Consider the following 19,886-nt stretch of genomic DNA (forward strand, 5'->3'; position numbering starts at 1 on the left):
AAGTTATATAAGAAATGGTGCTTGTTCTCAGGGAGGTGGCACAGTAGTTGAGTAAATAGGAAGTTTGCAAAATCAGAATGCAAAGCCAAGTGTCATAAAGTGCACTCAGGATTTTATGTGGGGAGAACTTACATCTGCGTGGGGGGTTAGGGAAGATTTAAAGACTCACGGAGTGTGAGTTGCATCTCAAAGGATGGGCAGGATGGCAGCAGGCAGCCAGGGAGCAAGGAATGATCTAGATAGGGAGAGAAAGAGCAGGGGCAGGGTGGCACGAGTCAATGGTGAGTGTGGCTGTCACTCAGGAGTGGCAGCAGATAAAATGAAACATCTCAGGGCTGAGAACACATGGGCTCTGTCTGCGTTTGCAGATGCCACACTTCGAGAACCGCTGGATTAAAGCAACGTGATCATTTGTGAAAGCAGGTCGGATGAGAATCTGCATGGTGCTCTTGGCCAAGAGAAAATTTAGGTGTTAATGAGTGGCAATAAAAACAAGAAAGCAGTGCAAGAGATATTTTGGAAGTAAAATGGGCATCCAGTTGGGTGTGGCATATGGGAAAGGGTAGAGTGGTGACAAAAGTTCAAGTTTTGAAAGACTAGGATAAGTAAGGCTACAGCTGTTATCCCTATCACTGTGTGATGAACTCAAATTGTCACAAATTTACCTCATTCCTGTAGGTTAGGATCTCTCTGTTTTGCATGAATAACTCTATCTTTGTTCTTCCCTCCAAGAAAACAGCAGTGTTATCTGATGGGGCTCTTGTTTTTCATGCCTCGCTAATTTTACCCAGCAAATCAACCTGCATTCAAAGCATATTATTTAGCAGAGAAGTTCTTCCTAGGATTTGGTGTCAACTGGCTTGAATCAATGTCTCCACAGCCTCACAGGCTCACCTCAAAAATCAGGAAGTTTCCCATTATACTTGGTGGGAGGGAAGCAAAGCTCATACCTTAGAATTTTAGACAGTGTGCATTTTTGTGTCAATGGAGACGATGAATTGGCATGATAATCTTCCACATTTTTCCCCCTTTCTCTCCTTAAAGGTCTTAATCACATAGACTTCAGACAGAGACCAGGCTTGAGCGCTATTTAGAGTTTTTATGAGTTTGTAGATATTAAAATGCTCTGGCAGGTCCAAGTGCTATCTGTCAAGGCCAGAAGGGAGTTATTTTGTGTATCATGCCTTTTTCAGAATAAGACTGTGTCTCCACTGGGCTCTGAGCAAATCAGATACTTGAATGACATAGACCTCATGAAATCTCACCATGGGCAGACAAATAGGGATGTGTTATTCTTGGATCTAAAAGTTCCCTCTTCAGGGAGTTGCCTGGGTGGCTCACTTGGTTGGAAAGCCAACTCTTGGTTTCGGCTCAGGTCATGATCTCGGGGTCCTGGGATCAAGCCCCAATTTAGGCTCCCCACTCAGTGGGGAGTCTGAGATTTCTTCCCCCTTCTCCCTCTTCTTCTGCCCCTCTCCCTGCTCTCTCTCTCACTCAAATCTTTAAAAAATAAATAAAAACAAACTTCCCTCTTTGGCATAGTAGCTCCTTATGTGGACAGGTGACTACTTACATTCAGATTTAAGTTAACTAGAGTTAAAATTAAAAATTCAGTCCCATAGTTGCATTAGCTACATTTAAAAAAATGTTCAGGGGCCCCTGGGTGGCTCAGCAGTTGAGGACCTGCCTTTGGCTCAGGGTCTGATCCCAGAATCTAGGAATCAAGTCCTAGATTTGGGCTCCTTGTGGGGAGCCTGCTTCTTGCTCTGCCTGTGTCTCTGCCTCTCTCTCTCTCTCTCTGTGTCTCTCGTGAATAAATAAATAAAATCGTTAAAATAAATAAATAATTAAAAAATAAATAAAAATTTTTAAAAACGTTCAGAAACCACACGTGGCTAGTGACTACTGTACTGGAAAGCCCAGATACAGAACGTTTTCATCACTGCAGCAAGTCCTGTTGGACAGCCCTGAGGAGGCTGTGGTACAAGCTGATGTCAGCATGTGTACTGGAGTCGTGCACATTCCCTGGCTTTTGCCGTGTCATTCCATCCCATGTCATACCCTGGACACACTGTGGCCTGTGGTCAGGTGGTTCAGGCTACAGGAGCCAAGTATTCTGTGCTCATGTCCTGGCAGTGCCCCTTATCAGCAGTGTGAACTTGGACCATTATTCGGCCTCATTTATGTTTGAAATTACTTATTTATTTAACCAAAGTGTCCCATTTTTTTTCATCTAAAAATGGGCGTAGCAAGCTCATTCCAGTCATGAGGACAAAAGGAGAGGATGCATGTGAAGTAACGTACCATATGGTAAATTCTCAGCGAGTGTTTAGTCAGTTGTCCTGGTCCTGGCCATCGTTGTCCTCTTATCAACACGACTGTCCCACCTCTGTTACGCAAGCACAAGGGTGCGCAAGACTGTGCTTTTCAGGCAGCCGTACTCCGTGCATTTTGTAACGTAAGCAGAGGACAGCCAGAGGGTACAAACGATGCTTAACCGGCTCTGCGTGATTAGAGACCCCCCCCCCCCCCCGATCATGTGACACTCATACGTTGCTTTACGGAGTTGAGGTCAGTGGCATTTGCGGATCACTTCCTGTGTCTGGAGAGCTTAGAAGCTGGCGTGGTGTTAAGAGCCCTGTCGTAGGCCCAGAAGGGATGTGGAGAAGAGCTGCCACCCTTAGGCACCTATAATTTAGTAGAGGGAGGCTGACGTGGGTACGGGGTTAGATGAGCATCCAGATAACTGTGTAAGAGGGACCATAGGCAGACTGTGGTGAGGGCTGCTCGAGCCACACTCAGCGCAGAAGAAGCAAAGGCTTACCTCCTGCGTGCGGTGGTGGGGGGGGGGGGGGTATGGAAGCCGCTGGAACGGCAGCTGAGATGGGACCTGAAGAACAGGGTGGCATTTCACTTGCCGTGATGGGCCCCGGGTGACTACCAGGAGGGGTCAGCATGAGTGTGTCAGGCGGCACACACGCGTTCTGCTAGGAGAGACGAATCTGCCAGATGCCTTCAACCCTTGAGAGGGGCGGTCTGGCAGGCAAGGCGGGGTCACGCCGAAGGCTGGTCTGAATGCCAGGCCCAGGTGTTGACCTAATTGAGCAGGCCGTGGGGAGCCACGGAAGGTTGTAAACTTTCTGCTTGGTTCCACTAGAGCTTTCAAAGGGAAGAATGCATTCCTTTGGTGGGGGAGGGAAGATGGGATGAATGGCCTCGTTTGATCCTATAAAGCAACCGAATTTGTCAAATGGCATTTGTGCAGCAGAGAAAAGAACAAAGTTAAGTACACAGGGCACTCCACAGGTGTGCAGCTGTGTACAGGCCTGCACTCTGCCAGTTGCCATTCACGCGGGGCGGCTCGCGGCCTGGGCGGCGGGCGCATACCTCCGGGAGGCCCAGACGCAGGCGGCCGCGCTGGAATCGGGAACAATAGCAGAGGGGCACCTCTGGACTTTTTCTTCTTTCAAAGTCGGAAGCCGGGGTTTAATGGAGCACTTTTTGATCTTCACTTACCTGTTCTTTATTTTATTCCATTGGCCACACGCCTTTCATTAGCTTTTCAAAATTAGTACCGGGTGATTAGCGCCGCGCGGTACCCAGGGGCGCGTTCCCCGACGACTAGGACTGAGCGGCTCCTCCCGAGGACTCGAGTCACTGCAGTAGGATGGCTAAACGCATCATCGGTGGATGCGTGAAAAATAAGGGCTGCCAGGAATTCCCTCCACCTTCTCTGAGGTTTCTCGTGACCATCTGCAGAGCTAGAGAATTTCCAGCGTGTAGTTCACGCCCTGAGTCTTCATCTTTCAGAGATAACTGATTTTTCAGGTTTTTGTGCCTCCAGATGGGATGTTTCTTGCAGTTTGGAGGTGCACCTTTTTGGGGGTTAGTGCTTCATCCAGGGAAAAACTGTTAAATTGGAGACCATCTTTATCTAAATGGTGTTTTGGAATCAAGGCAATGCAGTGTTTGGGATGTTCTCTGCCAAATTTCAGCCCCCAGGCCCCCCACCCCCAGTGTCTACGATGAGCTGCAGAGGGCCCCACCGGGGCACACAGCTCAGAGCCCCTTCTGACCACCCCCCTCTGGAGCTCAGAAGGAAATGGTGCGCATCTGCATCCTCTTCAGTATTTACCGCCTGGGGCAGGGGCCGTGGAAGCTGCTACCTGGCAAGGTCCGAGGCAGCTGGCCCTTGGCTTGAGCCTCCCCAGGCTACCACCAGGGATGCAGGGAACTCTGGAATCACCGTGTCTGTCAGGGTCTCAGAAACTGGTTGCTCTGGTCCTCCCTGTCTTGAAGTCTCCTTCAGACCATCTTTCCATCCCGGACAGTGCTGTGCTGGTAAATGTTTAACAATCCCTGATAGACCCCCACGGTCATTGAAGGGGTATTGGGAAGAAGTGTGTGCAGTTAGCTCGCATCCAGTGGGACCCAGCACACCAGTGGTCCCAGGGACCTGGGATTCAGGTAGTTGAGACACCAGCTGGTCAGCTCCACACTTGTGACCTTATAGAACTCCCTAGTTTTAGCCAATGTGGCCCCTTCTGCTTCCAAGGCTCTGTCAAGTAACATTGGAATGAGCCTCTCTGCCTTCAGGTAGAAGAGTATTGGGCCTCAGGTAGCAGAGTACTAGGGCACCTGGGTGGCTCAGTTAATTGAGTGTCCGACTCTTGATTTCAGTTCAGGTCATGATCTCGGGGTCCTGGGATCAAGCCCCACGTCGGGCTCCGCACTCAGCAGGGAGTCTGCTTAAGATTCTCTCTCTCCCTCTCCCTCTGCCACTCTGCCCTGTTCTCTGTCTCAAAATAAATAAATCTTTTAAAAGAACCACGTAAGTACTGACAAAGCAATTTCAATTAAAGTGAATCTGAGAGTCAGACAGGGAATAAGAGGGTAAATGAAAAAAGGAGACATTCCCCGGGCCCTGAAGAATTTAAGCAGTGACCCAAACTATGCCTTGAAATAGGCATGTTAGTTAGAAGCGGAGAGCCTAAGTTACACTGGAGAGCCATGTTATGGAAGTCACAGTGGACCCTCAGTCCTACCATGGACAGCCTTGATTTGAAGGAGTATGGGGGACGGGGGGAGGCGATGAAGTGAGGCTCCTCGGGAACACTTCTGGAGAAGAGAGCTCTTAAGGTTTATAAGCAAAATGGTGATGGCCTTCACTGCTTCTGTGTTGATAGGATTTGGCCCTGGAGGAGGCCGTTCTGGAAGAGCTGACACAGAAGGTAGCCCAAGAACACAAAGCCCACAGGTAAGGCCGGCTGAGGCGCTGGCCCCCAGCCCTAGCCCCTGGCTCGAGTTGCCCCCGCTGTGTTTCTTTCAACACTGGGTGGATTTGAAAACTCTGCTGCCTGCCCTCCCTCCCCTTTCTCTGGTTCTCTTTTTTTTCTTCCTCTCTCTCCCTTTTTTTTCTTTTCTTTTTTTTTAACACCAGCAAGCCCACACAGACATGGAGCTGCTAGCCAGGGGAATTCGTGTCTCCGACCTTCCTCAAGCTCTGTTGCCAGAGCTGGGGAGCCTGGGGCCGCTTGAGCTGAGTGAGAAGACCTGAAGAGCAGCTTTGGGCGGGGGGGAGTCAAGATCAAGAGGGAAAGAGGATCGAGACTCCAGGAGGCACTGAGAGGGTGCTCTGAGGGATACGCAGAGTTATGGGACCAATGGAAAACAAACAGCCTTCCTTCAGACCTCAGAGGGCCTTTGTGGTTATCCCAAGGTCTCTCATCTCAGCTACTTAGCTCCCCAAATGGCATCCTCATAAACTTTTTCCTTTTTTCACCTTTTTTCTTAACAGGGGAGATTTTTTTTCTCCCAGGTAGGAGGGAAAAAAATTTTTTTTTAAAGCAGGCAGCGCTATTCACCAGGATGTCTGGAATAATTAATGTTTATAGGGCTGTGGCTCTTAATTAAACACTTTACCTTCCTCTGATTATTCCCCGTTGAGTAAAAGCCGGTGGGGAATATGTTAATGAATTACTTAGTAATGCACCATGTCCTCACAGTTGGGTGATGATTGCGCTTCCCAGAACTAGAACTAAAACCACAGCTCTGGAATTTGCCATCAGGAGGGTAGGACCCTGTACTGCCTTCATTGCCCATAACCATTTCCTTCTTTGATGCTGTTGTGATTGCAGTGGGATCCTGCCAGCAGAAGCTGAGCTCATGTACATCAATGAAGTGGAACGTTTGGATGGATTTGGACAGGAGATCTTCTCTGTGAAGGTAGCCAGCCCTGGCCTATCCTTTCTTCAGCTTTCTCAGAATGGCTCAGGCAGTCAGATCGCTAGCGATGACAGGCAGCAGGCCAGAACGACCTGGCTTCCTTATGCCTACGTGGCATCGGTTGGCAAGTCCAGTGGACGTGAGGTAAAGCAAACACTTTTTCTTAACGAAGAGGTTTTGGAGTTGGCCACAGTGTCGGGGAAAATATCCTGTTGGTAAGACAGGCATCTGAGTGTGTCCCAAACACCAGCCCAGCCCGCACTGTGCAGGTAATCCAGTCGGCAGGACGAGCAGCTAATGCCATGGGTGCATTAATATAAAGCCCCTGATGGGTGGTTTTTACCTGCTTCTTCTCTTTTCTCTCCTTTGAGCTGATCTGGGAATAATTGTGAGGCAGTGAAACATTTCCCGTATGCAGTCACACTTTATTTCTCAAGCTCTGTAGAGCCTGCATTGTGGGCGTCCAGCCCCTTTGGTGTGTTCTGGAAACGGTGCCTAGGAAAGTGCTACAGCACATCACATCTTTTGCAACACATCCAGCTCCTGAAGTGGGTGTGGTTGGGGGGGTCAGGGTCATGGTGCATGGTCACATGTGGAGCGGAGCCCAGAACCCAAACTCATTTTCTTCTCTCTACTGACCAGCTTTACAAAAGACGGGGTTTTATCAGAAACCTAAAGCAACTGGCACATTTCAGCAATTTGGGAGATACTGCAATTTTAGCACAAACATTTCACTCTAAACTGGCTTCGCTGGCTGTTTTATAAGTGTTCTGTTCCCCCTCTGCTGCACGTTTGCAATTTGCCTTAATGAGAACTGCCCATGTGCATCAAGTAGAACGAGCAGGGTGGCCGCAGCTTGCGAAAAGGGCTAAATGGCTCTTTTTTAGATTTGTTTAATTTTCTTTTGCTTCTCTCATGGCTGCCCTTCGTAGGGTTGTAATCCATTTTCCTTGCAATAATGCCTTATGAAGCCATCTGCATCCCACTTACATTTCAGCAGCCCATATATAGTCATGATATTTTGGGTCACTGAAAAATCAGGGTAAACTTTTCTTCACTTCCAGAAAACCCACTTCTCAGCCCCAGGAAGTTGGGGGTTGAGTTGTTGTGGCTCATTTATTTGTGCTGTTTTTAGGAGTTCTGGGCTGTGGGAAATAGGGGCAGTGGAAATAGTGTTGAAATCCACTGTGCTTGTTTCTGATGGCCTTTCTGGTATGTTCTTTGGAGCGAAGAGCGCGAGGGGCATATACCGTACCTTGGTCTGAGTGGGCAGATGAGCACTGCTGACTCACTGCCAGGGAGTGTGACTGAGCTGGGCGTCACACGTACCGGTTCATGACTCAGGTGACCCCCGACAGACCACATGACTTCCAGAGAGCTGAGGATGGTGGGAGGGACAGCAGTACCAGTCGGGGCGGTGCTGTGGTCAGCTCTGAGATACGTGCAGAGGCAGACGGGAGACTGCTGTAGTGATGGAGTCCCTTTGGCTTAGTACAGGTCCTTCCTGACCGAGTGAAGTAAACAAGCTTGTTACGGATGTACTGTAGGGAAGAACATTTCCACATAGTGTGGGCTTCTCTATGAGTGGTTCTTCAAAATTTTTTAAGGTGGGAGGAGTACCAGGCCACTCCCCGACAGGTCGGGCCCTCCGCCTCCACACACCAGGAGCCACATTAGAGATGGAGCCTTACGTTCTGACAGACGCAGCACCCAGGCATCCGTCCTGTGTGTGTCCCATTGCCAGGCCCTGGTGAACTGCTCCTCCCACGGCCCCATCCCCACCGGACCCCTGCACCCATCCGTCTAATGGCACGGTGCCCCGGGAAGGATTACCACAGATTTTTCTTTCCCCTTCCCACCTCCACTTAGCCTATCTTCTTACCCCCCATATTTTTTTCTCCAGTGTGATTTACCTTCTCACTTCTGACTACCAAGGCATTTCTTTTCCTTCCCGCTTCTTTCACTCCCAGCCCTCTTCTCTGCTCAGTCCCCAGCAGTGGTCTGGCCCTCTCTGTGTCCCCGTTAGCGGGGCCCTGTTCCGATGTGCGCTTTGGTGGTGGGTCGAGAAGAAGTCCCTGAGAAGGGACACTGTTGTCTTTGTGTCTTACATGGAATCGAGTGTTCTAAGGAATATAGAGAGCCTTCTTTTCCATCTTATGCCTGGATGATACATGCCCCTCTGTTCACTCCACAACGGCAGTGTCATCAGTAAAAATCAGGGGGTTGGGTGATAGCTTACGCCCTGGCTGGTGAGCCTTGTTCTCCCTCTACTCTCGGGCACACTGGCAGCAGGTTATACTCTCCCAGGCAGGAGGCTGGAAGCACCTGACTGGACCAGGAGACCAGATTGAAGATAAGTCATCCGGGCTCCCCCAGCACAGTGCCTGGCAGACTGCCCCGCAGCTCTGCTGTCTTCACACCCCTCCTGAACTCATGAAGCTCCTGGCCACTGCTTAGCATCCCACTCTGGAGCGTGACTAGATGGCCAAGGATCACCCTACAGGCTGCCCTCGCAGGAATGACAGAGACCAAGGCAAAGGGACCAAAGCAGCCTGGAAGATGCAGAGACTGCAGGGTGAAGAACCCTCTGCCTAAAATACCATCCTATGAGTCTCTGAGATAAAAACATAACAATATATTCCCTCCTTAAAGGAATAGGTTCCTTTTAAAAGGGACCATTCAAAAAAGAAGAAAAAGGAGAACTCTCAGAAGTTAAAAATAAGGATCCCTGAGTGGCTCAGTGGTTGACCGTCTACCTTTGGCCCAGGGCATGATCCCAGGATCCCAGATCGAGTCCCACATCGGGCTCCTTGCATGGAGCCTGCTTCTCCCTCTGCCTGTGTCTCTGCCTCTCTCTCTCTCTCTCATGAATAAATTAAATCTTAAAAAAAAAGTTAAAAATATATCAGAAATGGAAAAGGTAATAGCTTACAAGATAAAATTAAGAAAATCTCACCAAAAAATGAAGTTATGGAATATGGAAGGTGGGAGATAAAATTAGAAGGCCAGCCCAGGATGTCCAACATCTGAATAGTGGGAGTTCCAGGAGGTAAACAGAGCAAATTGAAGAAAGTATCCCAGGACCGAGGACCATGAGGTTATAAATCGAAAGACCAAGCACAGTGGATGCAAATAAACACTCATAAGGGTGTTAAGTAGTGGAAGTTGGTGGCTCTGGGGAGAGGAAATGGCAGGGCTGGGTCTGCTGTTGACCTCTTTAAAACAGGCTCCAAAGGATATGCTCAATCCTGCAAACAGTGGCCACATATAAACGCACACATATGACATGCATACCTAATCCAACTACATACGTGTAAAATTTTGATTTAAAAAACCCAAAGTGGCAAAGATATTAATAGAGGTTCATGAAAGAGAAACTCTTAACACTGCCAACAAATCTGAGAAAATCCTAAAATTCTCACTTGGACAGGAAATGTGTTGTGACAAATTGAGATAAAAGAAAAAATATATGTATGTATATAGTCCACTGGGATGTGCAGGGGAGGTGAGTCCCTTCAGGGCCGCATTGCCTGTTGCCCCAATGCTGCCTGTGATCCATTTGTCCACGGGCCAGAAACAGGGTATGGCCTGCATGGGTGGGCTCCAGCCTGGGCTCTCGGCTTTGCTGGACTGCTGGCGATCTGTTTGGTCACACCATTCTTCTGTTGATCTCATGCAGGACAATCATGGAAACAGTGTGCACCTGGGCATTTTCTTTATGGGGATTTTCGTGAGAAACAGAATTGGAAGACAAGCGGTAATATACAGGTAGTCCTCTTTGTCTCTTTCTCTTTTTTCTCCCTTGAAGGATTCTAGAAAAGCCCACTGAGTCTGACAGTTAATCTCAGTGAGTTAAGAGCCAGGCTGTGATCAGAGTTGAGCTTTTCTCAACTCAGATAAGAGGGGCCCACTGTGAGATTTGAGCAGTTGTGGAGAGATGCATCTTCTTTCCCTGGAGGTCTGGTTGGGGGGTGGGGGTCAGAGGAAGCTCCTTCTTTCCACTTGACTCCAGGAAAGGTGCTCTTGACCCCTGCAGAGCCCAAAGAGTGGTGCTAAACTCTGTGAGTCTGGTTAGAAGCAGGCCGTCCAGCCAGTCCTGCTGTTTCCCTCTGTCCACATTATTCATGACCAGTCATTAAATCCAGGCTGACTTCTTCCCATTTTCCATCACCCTCTGCCTGACCACAGGTGCTAGAAGACTGTGGACTAATTTTTATGTTAAACATATCATTTATATTTGAGAAAGTGCATTTTGAAAAGCAGTGAATTTGCTATTATGAACTAAAGGATTTGGGTACTTTTAAAAATTATTATTATTTTGCATTTTAAACCCTCTTCGTTTAACACGAGAGAACCAATTTCAGGATTTGGCAAAGCGTTTCCCCCATTGCATGTCAATGAGCTGGCTGGGGTTGGTGCCCATAGTTGTCTCCATTGCATCAACGATCTCGAAGACTGCATGCTTGCTTTCATTTACAAGGGTGATATGGCCACTTATTTATTCGAAGAACAGCTTTTCTGCACGTGCAGTCCATGGGCAGAGCTGTGCACCTATGGTAGATCATCCAAGACAGCTCTTAGAGGCAAAGCAAAGTCCACCTTCTGGAAGTGGATCTTGTCCAGCTGTGTACTCCCAGGATCAGTAGTCGATGCAGGCCATTTTGCAAATGGTCTTCCACCAAAAGCTTCCTAATCAGCCCTTTCACCCTCTAGGTCCCTACCCTGCCATTATTTTTGTCCATTGATTTTTCTTCTGCTCTTTGAATGGAGACATTATTGGAGCAGGAGAGGGGAGAGAGAGATCTTTGTGACTGCAGAATAAACTTTTTTACTTCTGGACATAGTCAACTCCATATACCTATAGCAAATTATAAATTAGTCAACTACAGTCTGTACATTTTAAGAGTTGTAACTACAAATTTGTATGTCCACTTAAAGCTGTCCAGGCATTATTTTGTCCCACAGAGTTCTCCATAGCTAAATCAATGCTTCATATTCTCCTTGAACCTAGAGAAGTAGACAAGTCTTACATCTCCAGCTATGGAGGTTAAATAGAAGGAAATAGCCATTTGAAACTCTGCTGATGATAAGCCACTCATGGTTTGGTTCAGTTCCTTAGGAGCTGTTTCCACACCTCTTCAGCACTTACCTTGACAGCCCTATAGGATGGGAATTGACTGCTACCATAATGTCATGGTAAGGATCCCCCTAAGTGAAGTCGCATTGTTGAGTGAGGAAAGGATCCAGAGTTGTGGTAGTTGATTTGAAGGAATGGAGCACGAGGAAACCAAATATCTCTTATCTCTAGAGACCTTCACTGAGGAACATGTAGCTACCAGTCTGTGTAGATGTAATCTGATGGAATTATAAGTCAGCAGACAGCTGTGCTGAGCTCCAGTAGAGAGTATGGCTCCAGCAGATGTCTGTAAACACAGTTGGTGTTGGGAGTAATGGAAAGGTGACTGGAGGAAAGCCTGGAAGCCCCAGGTGTAGAACTCCAGCTTCTCTGATGAGCAGAGTGATCGTGGCTATGTCCTGTTCTCATTTGTGCCTAAACGGTCTCAGCTCTAAAGTAGGAACAAAAATAGCATCTTAGAGAGGTAGTAAAGAAACTGTACTCTATACAGATGGAAGGCAATATTATTATTTTTAATTCTTTCAGCAAACATTTATTGCATGCTGCATGCCAGGTACTTGGCTCAAGTGTGTGGAGTACAGAGGTGAAGAAAGCAGAATCTCTAGGCATGAGGCCTATGGTCTCTTTTGCCTTAGTTGGGGATCGAGTCACAGAAGTAAACAATTATAATGCCATGTGGTGCTCAACAGAGGACTATACCAGATTCTTTCCTGCCATGTGAGTGGTTAGGGACGGGGAAGAGAGAGAAGGTGACTTCTGAGCTGGGTCTTAAAGAAATCATCTAGGTGGAGGATAGGGAAGTATAATGTTGGCATGAAGAGGCAGTGGGCAGGGCATTATAGACTGGGCACAGAATGAAGGTAGGCAGTAGTAAGAGATGGTTAAAAATTGACAAGTAGAATGGGACACAGTAGCTTACCTTCCCTTGTCTGGTGGTTATTTCGTATGTCTCATTTCAGCTGTGGTCTTTATGAAGAAAGAGAAGGAAATTTGTGTGTGTAGATCACAAAACTGTGGGCACATTAAGCATCCTCTGGGCACTTGTTCTTGGTGGCATAATCCATCTGTAGTGTACACCGCAACACAGAATCTATGTGGATACGTTGGCCTAGATTCCTGGAAGCACATGACTTTAAAATACTTTCCATCATTAAAAGCAGGGATCATGGGAAATGCTTTGCAGTTTGGAAATGTGAAAAACAAGACAAAAGATCCTTGAACATTTTTCCCCCTAACTAGTCATAAAGGCAACAGTGCCTTATGAACAGCAATATCTAGATGTAGGTTATACAGCATTTTTAGGTATTTAAGTCCATGCAAGTTGTGTTTTACTTTTTTGCTTGGAAAGAAGGAATATTTGGCTTTTAAAACTATAGTTAAATCATACATTGTCAAATGAGACTCACCAGTAGCAGATGACCCTCCTACGGAACTTCGTTGGCAAACCCAGTTGCCTCTCTTTTGACCAGGTGGAATGATATCGGGAATATCACTCACAACAAGTCTACTATTCTAGTGGAGCTCATCAACAAAGAAGAGACTGCCCTCTTTCACACGGTAAGCAAAATAGAAAGACAGGGGCAGGGTCCGACAGGCAGCTGGCTTTTTGATTTCTCAATACACGATATCCTTTCCTTGCACTCCACACGGCGAGAGAATAAATGTTCTCTTGAACTGATAAGTGTCCAACACTCGCCCGGTGCTGTCATTACTCATTTCTGGGTAATGGTTCAAAATGCCAGGTTTCCAAGTTGAGTTCGGACTCTGGGATTTGGGTTCCTCCACCTGCTGTGTTTGTGGTGGATCACATGTCTGGCATGCCACGTTCCTCAGCGCTTAAGTTACAGCCTGCGCATCCAGTAACACCCCCCCCCCCCCCATGATATTGCCCAGCACTTTCTTTTGCCTGCTGACCTGAATTTCCTTCCCCATCATAGCCCAAACCTAACCCGAAGTAAACTGAGTGATCACCCTTCTGTCGAGCGCCCCCTTGAGAGCCAAGGCTGTTGCTTCACCGCCCTGCCTCTCAGTGGTCATCCCATGCTCTGTCTTCATTCATTTCTTTATTTTTAAAGCAGTTGGTTTGGAATTGTGTAAAGACACGCCAGCTCATCAGTGTAAGCCCAGTGCCTTATTCTTTAACTGATGGATTGTCTGCATCCGTGGTGGGGGGCTTCCTAGCCATGCTCGCCATAGATTTCAGCACATCGGTTTGCTGCTCGGCCTGACAGGAGGGAGGGATGTGGGCCCATTCAGAAGAATCCTAGGTAGATGCATATAGAGTCAAACCAATGTTTATTTTTTCCCCATCTCTTCTTTTCCAAGGATGATATTGAAAATGCCAAGTACATCTCTCGGTTGTTTGCTACGCGACACAAATTTTACAAACAAAACAAAATCTGCACTGAGTAAGTAAATATTTCGTGCACTCCTTGCTCCGTGGCTTGAGGGATGTGCCTCAGGGGTGTCCTAGATTGCTCTTTCCACTTGCTCTATTTCCCCTCCTTCCTCTCGGAAGTTAAAGGAGTAAGCTGCATCCAGGCAGGAGTGAAAGAACTTTAATGATGAAGACTGTCTGGTGCAGTGCATATGCCTGGAGAGAAAATAATTCACAAATTGACTGAGTGCTTGACTACCTGGACGGGTTGGCCCATATTAGTGCCTTTCCATCCTCTGCTATGAGTTTGGAGGAGCCGAGCCGTTCCCAATTTGCCAGGGTGCCCCTTCGTGTCAGATGCGGAGTCGGTTCAGAAGTGTGTAACAGAGTGGCAAGCCAACTTGAAAGAAAAGAAGCTTCTGTCATCCTCAGCCCTGTTTCTCTTACACAGTTGGCTAACCCTGCGTGTGCTTCTGGGTCATGTCATCTGCCTGTAAATGAGAGGCCGGGGTAATTACAGGAAGACTTGGAAGACGCTAATAGATGTCACAAGTCCATGTGTGTTTTTTAAATTTAATTTGGAAATAAAGATGATAAAGGGAGTCTGATACAGGAACTTAAATGTGACCTGACCTTGGATGTAGAGTAGCTGGGCCTCACGCTATCAGTGCCTTTATTTTGGTTGCCTTCAAAAGACGTCCCTCAGCAAAGTGCATTCGGCAGGTGGGGCGCCCAAGGTGCTTAATTGTGTTTCAAAGAATTCGGGGATAGACATGCAAGCGAGGAACTGCTTTTCCGTTCCCCCAGTGGACACATCCAAGAGTGTGAGAGTATTGTCCCAGAGCAGTTCCTGCTGAAAACTGCGGCTGCTTTAGAACTGGAGCTTCAGCTCCTGACACACTTTCTTCTCTACACGATGGAGGCTCTTTCAAGCCAGTCATTGCGATTGGTCACTGTTGGAGTCTAAAAAGATAGGCGATAGTATCCGGTCTGCCCGCAAAGTTTGCAAATGTAAATTTAGAAGGGCAGTGATGAGGGAGTGGCAAATCAAACAGCCATAACTGTACAGATGTGCGTGCGCACGTGCACGCACACACACACACACACACACACACACACACATGCCGTTCTTTTGAACAGATTCCCTATAGATCACTTCTGTGCGGGTCTGTCCTGCTGTTGCCTTTGATTCGTGGGGGTGTCTTTGACATGAACAGGGAGTCTATGGTTGACTTCTGGAGGGCGAATTAAAACAAAACTGTTCCAACACATGGATTTTACTGTGGTCTTCTGGTTTGACCATTTCTCAGCAAGTGGATTTGTCATAAAATTTTCCACGTGTTTTTATTTTGAGGTCTTCTAATATTAGTGAACATCCTATATTAAATGGAAAGCTAAGGAAATTGTGTTTTCTATTTCTGCAGTAATCATTCTTCTCCTGTTCTTAACCAGGTATGGGAGATTCCCAACCTCTTATCTGATAAGAACCTGGACTCTCTAAGATGTACACACACGTACTCCATATACACAACAAATTCAGAATCTCAGTGCAGGCTGCATTAAGGCCTGGGATAACCCTCTGGAGTTTTATGAATCTAGCATCATCTTCACAGCATCCTTCTCTAGAGGTCTCCTCACCCTGACCTTAAAAGACTGTCACTGATTTTTATTTTTATTTTTTGCACACAGAGCTGTTGCTTGTCATCTTCCCATATAGCTCCAGGGAATGGTTCCCATATTTCTTGAGAGAAGAAAAATCGCAGGTCTTACAATATTATTATAAAACCTGTAACTAGGTCTTATAATGTATTTGGCCAGTTATTTAAAAAACATCCAACATTACTACACTGTTTCCATCACTTCATAAAAGATGTCCTATCACTAAAAAAGGTAGGAAAGATGAACTCTCAGATTAAGGAAAGTGCTTTGAATTGGAGAATTCTAGCTTGGTGGAGAACTCAACATGTCCTGGATTTTTTGTTTGTTTTTGTCTTTTTGTGATCTCACTGAGGACTAGGGAAAATGTTGCTCTGGAATTCGGGACCCATTTCTCAAAGGCACCTTTGATTTCAGTCCTCCAGAGTTTGATAAAACCCACTCCCAGTCCCCACACATGTTTATCTCTCTGTTAGAAAAAAAAAAAAAAATCACATTCATTCTCAGTCTGGAAAGGATCCGATTAGATAAATATTTGTAATCGGTGTTGCCTTAATTCAAAAAGACCTTTATATGCTCTTACTTAGACATACTTAATCCACTCTGGATTTCATTTGACTGGCAACATTTTAAAGAGTATTTTTTTCTACTTGCCGTTTTTCATTATGAAAGATATTACACACACAAAAAGATACAAAGGGTATGATTCTTAAAAACCCGTGTAATAACTGTGATATTTTTCAGTCTTGCTTTCTTCCTCTCATAATCTTTCTTTTCATCCTGCTATAAAACTTATTTTCTAAGGACCATATGCTCCAAACATTTTGGAAATAAGGAAGAGAATAAAAAAGGCAATCAAAACTTTTCATAGCCTCATCATTCAGAAATAAATGTTTATGTTCTGCTATAAATTACTTACCTATCTTGTCTCTTTCCCCTCCTCTTATTCCCCTCTCTTGTCCGTCTGGTTGTTTTACGTCTGATAAATATAATGACCATTTTCATTTTTTTCACTTCTCACGTAGACAATCAAATTCTCCACCCCCCATCAGACGCCAGCCCACCTGGAGCCGGTCCTCTCTGGTATGTATAAAGCCTTCAGTAATCAAGTGGTCTGACTGTTGGGGATGGAGTATCCTTTTGTTGCTCATTTGAGAGGAGACATCCTTAGGCATCATGACCAGTTAAAGGTCTGATGAGAACACAGAAGAGCATCAGTCTGCCAAGCAAGTGTGATTGAACATCCACGTCCTGTCCATGTCCCGTCGTGTGGGACATCCTTGTGCCCATCCATGGCCATCACTTCTCAATGTGTGGCTCAGGGTTCATCCCTTAAAGAGTAAGTCTTAGGGCCAATGAGACCATGTTTCTTCAGCATGCAACCTAATGTGTGTGTTTTCATCCACTTGCTCATCTTGGTTTTATTACTCACTGTTCCTGGTTGTTACATACAGACATGTCTAAAGTTACAAGCTCCACAAATTCTTTTGTATTCACTGCCCATAGATAGAGCTTAATAAACTAATCAGAAAATGCTTTTTAGGGGAGCTTGTGTGGCACAGTCACTTAAGTGTCCGACTCTTTTTTTTTTAATATTTTATTTATTTATTCATGAGAGACACAGAGAGAGAGAGAGAGAGAGAGAGAGAGAGAGAGAGGCAGAGACATAGGCAGAGGGAGAAGCAGGCTCCATGCTGGGAGCTGGAAATGGGACTCTATCTATCCGGGGTCTCCAGGATTACCCCCTGGGCTGAAGGCGGCGCTAAACTGCTGAGCCACCCAGGCTGTCCAACTCTTGATTTGGCTCAGGTCATGATCTCAGGGTTGTGAGATCCAGCACCACATCAGGCTCTGTGCTGGGTGTGGAACCTATTTAAGATTCTCTTTCTCCCTTTGCCCCTCCCCTCACCCTTCTCCTTTCCCCTCTCTTAAAAGAAAAAAAAAGGAAAGAAAGAAAAAAGAATGTAAGTGCTTTTTAAATGAACCAGAATTGAATGAGTTTAATTGACAGTTTCAGGTAGGGTATTCAGTGGGGAAGATTAATTGCACATCTTCTAATCTTAAGGTCAAGAAAATTGACCTAGTGAATCAATCTACTTTTCTATCTAACATTAGTTTAAAAAAAAAAATCTGTTCCTTTTCTGAATAAGGAAACACAACTCTAATTTCTATACATATGTTCTGTCTTAAGCTGTGTTTTATTTTGAGGATTACTTAAGAATGATATCATAGAAAGATGCAGGAGAATTGGTTTCCTTTAAATTATCTACTTGTTTTAAATCATAATTCTTCTATTTGAGGTTCTGATGTGTGACACAAAACCAAAATAAACACGTGACCTTTAAAATTTTCTAGGTGAGCATTTCCTTCCAGTTGATAGAATAAAATTGAATTTTTCCTCATGTACAATGTGTGCCCTATAGCATATCTTTAACTCGTCTCTTAAAAGGAAGGTCTTGAGGATTTTTCTTTTTTCTGGAAAATACATAGATAATGAACTCTTCGAATTCTTGAGTTGCACCATTAGGTCATCACATTCCTGAGTACCTCTATGCATATTATTAATCTCGGTATCATGCAAAATATTTCACAAGTAGCCCTTGCCTTGGAGATCTAGAGGGTCACTTTGGTCTTTACTTGAGGCATTAATAGATCTGTTCATAGCGCTGGTCTCTTTATACTTCTCCTTTGTGAGTATTATTTTTTTTTCTTTAGAGTCTACATGTCTTCATTAGGGAGATAATTTTTCACTTATGTCCATGAAACAACAGCACAAGGGCAAAGTATTTAAGGCTGTCTTGTGATTGGATCTCATCCTACTCATCTAGAGAAGATAAAGAGGCTTTCCTATTCTATCTGGATGAAGACAATCTGCAGGAAGCCAAAGTCAGGGTGTCCCTCTTTCCTGTACCCTTTAGGGTTAAACCATTTCACCACGAGTTCCCTGGAATGAGTGATGGGGTCTTGTTCTGCCTTCCTTACTGATAACCGGTCCTGCAGTTTTCTCTTGCCCTTCTGCTGCCTGTGTTTTGGCATCACACTCGTTTCTATATTAGCAGTTCTGGAAAGAAATAGAATGATATGCATTATATAAATGGAGTATATACATATATATATATACATCTATGGAATAAGTTATATCCTGAAATGGTATTTGGAGGGTTTGTTGTTTTGTCCTTTGCTGTATACTTACGCCAATTCATAAACAGGCACTTCCTGGATGTTTTTTTTTTTTTTTTAAATAAGGGCAAGAGAAGGCAGAGACTCAACTTCGCCTTACCATGTATTTCTGTTACCTCCTATGAATCCCGCCCCACTGTGTGTGTGTGTCTATGTATGTGTCTGTCTGTTTTTTTCAAGCCTCAAGCCAGCTGTCCCCACTCTGGAAAAATTGAGTTGAGTTATGTATTACCAAGAAGAGGAAAAATATTTTAAAATTGTAATTCAAAAACCAGCCAAAGGGAGATTTTGGGAATATTTATAAAAGCTGATAATAGCACCTTTTCCTTGGTACCAAGAACTACTTTCTCAGATTAATTTCAGTTCTTTATTTCTTCTCTCTTGACTCTTTTTAATTTTTGGATCCCTTGTCTTCATTACCTTCTTTATATGCCCTTTTGATGTGTAAGCATTATTTGTGGCTGAGAACATGGTAGATGAGTTATTTACCCAGCTTCAAATTCTGGAGAGACCTCTTCTTGTACTGGGGGATACAAGAAAGTGTGACCCCTGCTGGCTTTGAGTTTTTAGGCTTGATCTCAACTTCTTTCCTAAAGTAACATTTAAACCAATATCTATAAGGCTAATTTCGAAATAATCAAATAGAAATATAAGACAGCCTGTTTCGTGGTTTACAAGGTTAAAGTTTTTAAAAGACTTTTTTAGTGTCAAAGCTTTTTCCTCAAACAGGCTCTCAGCTGGAGCCCGAATATATAAATAAATTGGATATTGTTTGTGATTTGACAAGAAGCTGAGACCTACTAAGGTTCAGTGTCTCGCCCTAGACCACATTAGCAACTAATCATATTTCCTTTGATGGCTCATAAATACTGAACCTATGTACGCATTTTTCCCCCTCTGAAAGTTTACCCTTGCCTACAGTAGGAAGTTAATCAGATTGAGGCTAAATGCCATCTTTAAGAATCTCTTGGAAAAGATTCTTCACTGAAGAGGGGGGCAGGAGAGTAGATGATTGAACCAGATTGCCAGCAAGGCCTTTCCATATTGTCTTCTACAAGTAATTGCTCTTGAGAACAGCACACTTGTTGTTATGGCTCACTTTTCAGATTTTTATATAAATTTGCAAGTGGACCGAGCTTCACACTACCCTTATCCCTATTGGAAGTCGATGGTGGTGCTGTGAACAAGGGTCATAGGTACAGCCAGTTTTGAATAGAATGAAAGAGTTCCCCCTCCATGTTGTCATTATTTCTTAGGAAGAACATAATAATATCCATGTTCTGAGTTATTCCTTTAAATAAGGCATTGGGA

At 45.2% G+C, this 19,886-nt stretch overlaps 1 protein-coding gene across 3 annotated transcripts in view; it reads left to right on the forward strand.

Moving 5' to 3' along the window:
- The window catches only part of PTPN14 (protein tyrosine phosphatase non-receptor type 14), a 179,130-nt gene that overhangs the window by 126,985 nt on the left and 32,259 nt on the right, over positions 1 to 19,886 (forward strand). For all 3 annotated transcript variants that reach the window (XM_072733279.1, XM_026001114.2, XM_072733278.1), the window contains exons 6-11: positions 5,187 to 5,257; positions 6,138 to 6,225; positions 9,905 to 9,993; positions 12,832 to 12,919; positions 13,688 to 13,770; positions 16,421 to 16,478. In XM_072733279.1, the coding sequence (XP_072589380.1) occupies positions 5,187 to 5,257; positions 6,138 to 6,225; positions 9,905 to 9,993; positions 12,832 to 12,919; positions 13,688 to 13,770; positions 16,421 to 16,478 (477 nt within the window). The remainder of the gene's footprint in view (positions 1 to 5,186; positions 5,258 to 6,137; positions 6,226 to 9,904; positions 9,994 to 12,831; positions 12,920 to 13,687; positions 13,771 to 16,420; positions 16,479 to 19,886) is intronic.

The sequence above is a fragment of the Vulpes vulpes genome, chromosome 13 (assembly GCF_048418805.1).
Source record: "Vulpes vulpes isolate BD-2025 chromosome 13, VulVul3, whole genome shotgun sequence".
Lineage (NCBI taxonomy): Eukaryota > Metazoa > Chordata > Mammalia > Carnivora > Canidae > Vulpes > Vulpes vulpes.